Here is an 8,477-nt window from a genome sequence, read left to right as displayed (position 1 = left end):
GCAAGCGATTACCTATACGATATGTCCAAAGACCTTTGATTATCTATCTATCTATCTATCTATCTATCTATCTATCTATCTATCTATCTATCTATCTATCATTCTAGCTAAAAGATACGTACGAAAACATGTGAATATCCATCTGCAAGATGTACAAATACATATGCTTCATGAGATACAAACACATATGGCTATCTATGCATGTTCTCATCTATACCATATATACAGACTATCTATCTATTAGATGTGTACAAAGACATTTGATCATCTATCTATCTATCTATCTATCTATCTATCTATCTATCTATCTATCTATCTATCTATCTATCTATCTTATATATGGATTATCTATCTATCTATCTATCTATCTATCTATCTATCTATCTATCTTATATATGGATTATCTATCTATCTATCTATCTATCTATCTATCTATCTATCTATCTATCTATCTATCTTATATATGGATTATCTATCTATCTATCTATCTATCTATCTATCTATCTATCTATCTGTCTATCTATCTATCTATCTATCTATCTATCTATCTATCTATCTATCTATCTATCTATCTATACGATGTGTAGAAAGACAAGTGATTACTTACCTATCTACCTATAAGATATGTAGAAAGACATGTGATTATCTTTCTTTCTTTCTTTCTTTCTTTCTTTCTTTCTTTCTTTCTTTCTTTCTTTCTTTCTTTCTTTCTTTCTTTTTTTCTTCCTTTCTTTCGAGCTAGTTATCTTTTAGATATGTACACAGACATGTGATTACCTATCTATATGTAGAAAGACATTATCTTTCTTTCTTTATTTCTTGCTATCTATCTTTTAGATATGTAAGACGTGTGATTATCTATCTATAAGATATGTGTAAAGACATGTAATTACCTATCTATACGATTTATATAAAGACATATGATAACATATCCACATATAAGATCTGTATAAAGACATGTGATTACCTATCTATATGTAGAAAGACATGTGATTACCTATTTATATGTAGAAAGACATGCGATTACCTATCTATATGTAGAAAGACATGTGATTACCTATTTATATGTAGAAAGACATGTGATTACCTATTTATATGTAGAAAGACATGTGATTATCTTTCTTGCTATCTATCTTTTAGATATGTAGAAAGACGTGTGATTATCTATCTATAAGAGATGTTTAAAGACATGTGATTACCTATCTATAAGATGTATATAAAGACATGTAATAACATATCTACATATAAGATCTGTATAAATGTGATTGCCATAAAAGATATGTACAAAGACACGTGATTACCTATCTACAGTTTATATAAGATATGTGATTACCTATCTATATAGGTAATCGCATGTCTTTGTACATATCTTAATATGTACAAAGACATGCGATTACCTATCTATAAGATATGTATAAAGACATGTGATGTGATAACATATATATATATATATATATATATATATATATATATATATATATATATATATATATATATATATATATATATGATCAGTATAAAGATATGTAATTACTATAATAACCAGTGATTACCTATCTACAGTATATATAAGATATGTTATGTGATTAGCAATCTATAAATAAGACATGTACAAAGACATGTGATTCCCTATCTATAAGCTATGTACATAGACATGTGGTTAGCAATCTATATACAGTATAAGATATGTACAAAGACAAGTCCATTTCGCAGAGCCCAGCTCTTTGGGTTTAGTAGATGCAGAATATAGGCATTGCACCTTAGTGGTCTCCAGGTGATTGTTTTTACATTTGTGAGCGAGATATAAAACTGAAAGTGCTCAATTAGATTGAACAAGGGGTGTACTTAAAGAGACAATTGTGGCAGTGTTTAAATCTTTATTTACCAGAACCTTGTAAAGCCAGAACAATTTGCATTCTATTAACTGCTTTTCAATAGGGCATTGACTGGAACTAAAGGATGCCACTATCCGGCCCTAATTACAGCCATCTGAATTACACTGAATGCATATGAGTACAGAGAAAACACACATTACTGCATAGGTATGGTCCATATAGCGGAGGATAGACATGGAAATGGAACAAGGGGTTTATTTACTAAAATTGGAGAGTATACTCCTGCATAGAAACCCATCCGCTTCCAGGTTTTACTGACAAAGATTAATTGAACACGCTGATTGGCTTCTATGCAGAAGTGAAGCAGATTTTGCACTCTCAAGCCTTAGTAAATAAAGCCCTCTGTTGATTGCATGGCTCCATATATAACACACAGATATACAGGGCACTGTGCGTGCAATGTTCTCTTTCCATATTGTTCAGTTCCTTATGTCACATTTCAAGCATCTGCAGAAAGCACATTAGCAATGATAAATAGAAGAAAGATTGTGCATTCAGCAGAGCTTATAGCGCTTGTTCATACAGCTTCTGTAGTGTGTTTTCCATATCTTACCAGTAAATGACATGAGCACACATTCAATGAAATCACCATTATTTCTAAGCACTGCTAGGCTTGGTAAATACCTCGCACACCAACACAAATGTGCCCACGCTAGGGATAGGGTAAATAGAAGTTGTCCCTGCCTGGCTGCTTTTCCACCCAGACTTCTATAATACATATATGTCTCGGTATAGAATACACCCATGTTTTGTGGGGGGGGGGGGGGGGGGGCCTGTTCACACACCATGGTGCATACGTTTAACCTTAGCCTGCCATCTACAAGATAGGATCATCACATAGCACAGCTGTAGGAGGTGGGTAGGCCACCTTGGAAAGTTCGAGGAGAGAAACAGAGAAAGGGGAAAATAGAGAATAAAAGAGAGAGAGAGAGGGAGAGAGAGAGAGAGAGAGAGAGAGAGAGAGAGAGAGAGAGAGAGAGAGAGATGGAGAGAGAGAGAGAGAGAGAGAGAGAGAGAGAGAGAGAGAGGGAGAGAGAGAGAGAGAGAGAGAGAGAGAGAGAGAGAGAGAGAGAGAGAGAGATGGAGAGAGAGAGAGAGAGAGAGAGAGAGAGAGAGAGAGAGAGGGAGAGAGAGAGAGAGAGAGAGAGAGAGAGAGAGAGAGAGAGAGATAGAGATGGAGAGAGAGAGAGAGATGAAGAGAGAGAGAGAGAGAGAGAGAGAGAGAGAGAGAGAGAGAGAGATGGAGAGAGAGAGAGATGGAGAGAGAGAGAGAGAGAGAGAACAAGTGCGTTGATAGGAAATAGATACACACTATAGAAAATATAGATAGATAGATAGATAGATAGATAGATAGATAGATAGATAGATAGATAGATAGATAGATAGACAGACAGACAGACAGACAGACAGACAGACAGACAGATAGATAGATAGATAGATAGATAGATAGATAGATAGATAGATAGATAGAAAAAAACAAGTGCACTGATAGGAAATAAATACACAAGAGAGAAATGATAGATAGATACGAAAGAAAGAAAGAAAGAAAGAAAGAAAGAAAGAAAGAAAGAAAGAAAGAAAGAAAGAAAGAAAGAAAGAAATAATAAGTGCATTGATAGGAAATAGATACGCAACAGAGAAATGATAGATAGATAGATAGATAGATAGATAGATAGATAGATAGATAGATAGATAGATAGATAGATAGATAGATAGATAGATAGATAGATAATCAGTGTGACTAGTACATTGATGTGGTAAAGTCTGTGGGACAGAGGGAAAATCCCCAGTGGCCTTGTCTGTGTGCTATAGATAATTGATTGGATCTGCCATTTGTGAGATGAAGAGGCCTAGAGTGAATCGATAGGCGGGGGAGAAACTGGAAGATTGGAAGATGAGCTAGTTAAAAAAGATTTTATATACACATACACACATATATGTATGTGTGTATATATAAATATATATACTGTATATATATATATATATATATATATATATATATATATATATATATATATATATATATATATATATATATATATATATATATAAAATATATATATACAATATATATATAAATATATATAGACACTCATTCATTATCTGATTGTGTGTTTATGTGTATGTATGTATAGATGACAGCATAAGGCTATAGTATTCTGGCCAATGATCAATGTCCTATCATGTGTCATACATGTGTACTGTATGGAGTACTTCATCCCATTGCCCCAACTGATGGGTGATGATCAGCTCACAAAGCAGAAGTGAACACTTTATAATCCTACAAAATATATTTGCAGCATCCTCCCTATGCCACTCTGCTGTTCTCATATAACTGTCACCTAGAATCATATCTTGGTTTTTAGCTATGGCTGACCTTTACAGCTTCTCTCCCCTCTGTCCATACATCCCCAATTCCCACAGCTACTGATTTGTAAAGGAAAGACGATATTTTTTCCGAAACTGCTTTACAGCAACCGGGATGACTAGAGAACATGTTTGTTAAAAGGCTGTGACATTTCTTTTTTGGATCTGTCTGTTTGTGCAGCTAGCATAGTGAGCTTTATCTCCAATAATAAAGGAGCTTATAGCAGACAAGTGACAATAAATTACCTTCATGGGTGTATTATGAATTTTTCATTGTGGATAGCTAGGGATGTAAAGAGTACCATGGGACAGAATAACTACATTCCCTATAGGCTAGAAAACTAAATTTGAATCATGCATGTTGGCTAGACAAAAAATAGAAATATATATATATATATATATATATATATATATATATATATATATATATATATATATATATATATATATATATATAAGAAATATATTTAAATGTGTAATGTCCCACCGTTCCCCACGCGTGACAATGGTCACCTCAACTGGTCATCACATAGCAGAGCCTCCATCGTGGCCAGTGACCATAGGGTACAGAAAAATACCTTACCACTGAACTTCTCCTTATCCGTAATTAAAATCACAGGATTTTCCAGCTAGCCTGTCCAAGTCCTGTACCTGGGATATTTGTGTCCTGTAGCTGCAGCGAGAACGTAGTGGCAAACGTGCTGGCATACCATATGCCACTTTACTAGTGGTGGTCTTCTTAGCTGCAATGCCCAATCTGAATATAACCATATATAAGGGTTGTTCAAAGATAAACTGGTCTTGGGTCTCGTTGGTAAAAGAGTTTATACCTACACAATTTTTTATTATTACATATTTTTTTTTCCTGAGTACCTCTCTGGAACCTAGAACCTCTCCCTGGAACTTTGGTTGGGAAGTAAATTACACCTGGGCCTTGGGTTGGAAAACAAACGTTACTTGGACCTTTGGTTGGAATCGAAACGTTAATTGGACATTGGGTTGAGAAATAAACGTTACTCGACCTTGGCTTGAGAAGTAAACTACACTTGGAACTTGGGTTGGGAAGTAAAATCTACCTGGAACTTGGGATTGGAAGTAAACTACACCTGGACCTTGGGTTGAGAAGTAAACTACACCTGGAATTTAGGTTGGGACATAAACTTAAATTTGACCTTGGATTGGGACATACACTTCACCTGGGCATAGAATTGGGAGTTAAACTACATCTGAACCATGAGTTGGGAAGTAAATTACAGCTGGACCTTGAGTTGGGAAGTAAACTTCGCCTGGACCTAGAACTGGGAAGAAAGCTACATCTGGACCTTGAGTTGGAAAGTAAATTACATCTGAACCTTGAGTTGGGAAGTAAATTACAGCTGGACCTTGAGTTGGGAAGTAAATTACAGCTGGACCTTGAGTTGGGAAGTAAATTACAGCTGGACATTGAGTTGGGAAGTAAACGAAACCTGGACATTGAGTTAGGAAATAAATTACACCAGGACACTGAGTTAGGAAGTAAACTTCGCCTGGACCTAGAGCTGGGAAGAAAGCTACATCTGGACCTTGAGTTGGGAAGTAAACGAAATCTGGACCTTGAGTTGGGAAGTAAATTACAGCTGAACCTTGAGTTGGGAAGTAAATAACAGCTGGACCTTGAGTTGGGAAGTAAATAACAGCTGGACCTTGAGTTGGGAAGTAAACGAAATCTGGACCTTGAGTTGGGAAATAAATTACACCAGGACACTGAGTTGGGAAGTAAACTTCGCCTGGACCTAGAGCTGGGAAGAAAGCTACATCTGGACCTTGAGTTGGAAAGTAAATTACATCTGGACCTTGAGTTGGGAGGTTAACTACACCCGAACCTTGAGCTGGGAAGTAAATTACACATGGACCTTGAGCTGGGAAGTAAATTACACATGGCCATTTAGTTGGGAAGTAGACTACACCTGGAACTTGAGTTGGGAAAAAAACACCTGGTATTTGGGTCAGAAAGTTAACTACACTTGGAACTAGGGTCGGGGAGCGTTCCAATAAAGTAATAATAGCATTCTAAAACAAAGACTTTCCAGTAGCAGTACTGAGAAATGACTAAGTAAAGCTGGCAATAGATTTTTGCAATAGGCGGCGGAGCCAAGAAGTGGAGGGTGAACTTTGCTCTTACCTGCCAATCTCAGCGCAGACATTCTTTGGAACTCAGGTTCCTGGAGCCATTTCCACATCCTCCTGAATGTCTCCCGGCCAGACTTAAGTTTACTCCAAGGTTTGGGATTCCTCAGAAGATCAGAGAGTGTACCCTGGGACCTGCACAGGATTCTTTGAGCAAATATAGCTTGCGGTATGCTATATCTTTTCAGTTCTGCTGTGATCCTTTGAGCAACCTCTTTGGTATTAATCTCCTCCACTTGACCATTGCCACCGGCTTGCGACCCAGAACTTGAGGCTTGTCTGTCCCTTTCACCAAGGATTGAGCCATTAGACGACGCATGGTGGTGCCCATGTGGATGCATTCCATTTAAAGGGGCCATCATGCCGGCCGCAGGAGTGCCCAGGCTCCTTGTCAGATGGTCCTCACTCCTAGACATCATGGCAGCATGCGAGTCGAACCCGTTTGGTGATAACATTTTATCATTAGTTAAATGCCCACCGTGACCATATGGGCCTAGTGACTGTTGTGAGTTGTGCAAAGTACCTAGGCCATTGGAAAGGGGGGAGAGTGGTTGTCCCATGGTTGCCATATCCTTTGGATAGTGACCGTAAATATTGCCCATCGATGCCAACCCCCTGTCATCCCTCATCAAGGTAAAACTTCCACTTACGTTGCCAGTTAGTCTTTGGTGATGGTGATGATGGTGGTGGTGGTGGTGCGGGTGGTGGAACTTGTCGGACACAGTGGAGATGGGTGGCAGGTGCTGGAGAGGAGTCAATGTGGTGTAGGTACTGCTGAGGCTCATGCCAGATGGAGATTCGCAGGACATGTTCATAGCAGGATGCAGTGGACCTGCCAGGCTATGCTCGGATCTGTAATCCCCTCCATCCAGAATGGAAGCCATACTTGTCACCATAGCGGGTCGTCCATGAGAAACCAGATTCCTGTGGGAAGCTTGCCTACTGTGTGCGGAGCTCATTAAATCGCCAGCTTGGGAATGGGGTACACCATGAAGGTTCCCTAAATTCTCCATTGTAAGTTCCATCTTTCTCGCAGCTTTGCTCGGCTATACCCCCCTCCTCCTCCTTTCCTTTCTTCTGCTTTTGCTTTCCAGGCTAATTCACATTCAAAGCTTTGCCATCGATTAGCTTCCCCTTTGCAGTCAATCCTGCATGACTTGATGAGCTCTCTGCTCCTATCCCTCTCCTCTCCCCCTCCTCCTTCCTATTACAATAGCTATGTCAGATGGCTTGATGGTCCTCTCTTTCCCCAAGTGATGGTGCTGCCTGCTCCTGGCTTTGTGGTGTGCCTAGTGCTGGCAAAGCTGCAGATAATATTGGAGGAGCTCAGACTCTCAGACCTCCTGCTAGCCTCAGTCTCATAGCTAGCACAGCCTGACGTCAACATCCCTCTGCTCATCGATAAGTACCTTTCTCCATTCAACTCCTGGTCACTGTGCAGGGACCCAGCCTGGCATGGGCATTCTTCTCTCTGCAATCACTGCACAGTGCAGGGACCCAGCCTGGCATGGACAGGGCATTCTTCTCTCTGCCCATGCAGGGACCCAGCCTTGCATGGACAGGGCATTCTTCTCTCTGCATTCACTACACAGTGCATAGGGACCCAGCCTGGCATGGAGAGGGCATTCTTCTCTCTGCAATCACTACACAGTGCAGGGACCCAGCCTGGCATGGACAGGGCATTCTTCTCTCTGCAATCACTACACAGTGTAGGGACCCAGCCTGGCATGGACAGGGCATTCTTCTCTCTGCAATCACTACACAGTGCAGGGACCCAGCCTGGCATGGACAGGGCATTCTTCTCTCTGGAATCACTACACAGTGCAGGGACCCAGCCTGGCCTGGACAGGGCATTCTTCTCTCTGCCCATGCAGGGACCCAGCCTGGCATGGACAGGGCATTATTCTCACTGCCCATGCAGGAACCCAGCCTGGCATGGACAGGGCATTCTTCTCACTGCCCATGCAGGGACCCAGCCTGGCATGGACAGGGCATTCTTCTCACTGCAGTCACTACACAGTGCAGGGACCCAGCCTGGCATGGACAGGG

The 8,477-nt window shown here is 39.9% G+C and overlaps 1 protein-coding gene across 1 annotated transcript in view; it reads right to left on the bottom strand.

Moving 5' to 3' along the window:
* Window positions 1–7,738, bottom strand: part of LOC120912711 (hepatocyte nuclear factor 6-like) — a 133,594-nt gene extending 125,856 nt beyond the window's left edge. The window contains exon 1 of the mRNA XM_040322632.1: window positions 6,424–7,738. Coding sequence (XP_040178566.1) covers window positions 6,424–7,453 — 1,030 coding nt within the window. The 5' untranslated portion in view covers window positions 7,454–7,738. The remainder of the gene's footprint in view (window positions 1–6,423) is intronic.
* Window positions 7,739–8,477: the final 739 nt, after the last annotated feature.

The sequence above is a fragment of the Rana temporaria genome, chromosome 1 (genome assembly GCF_905171775.1).
Source record: "Rana temporaria chromosome 1, aRanTem1.1, whole genome shotgun sequence".
NCBI classification, from domain to species: Eukaryota; Metazoa; Chordata; class Amphibia; order Anura; family Ranidae; genus Rana; species Rana temporaria.
Note: the sequence above shows the minus strand (reverse complement) of the source record. Positions and strands in the feature narration are given on the sequence as shown.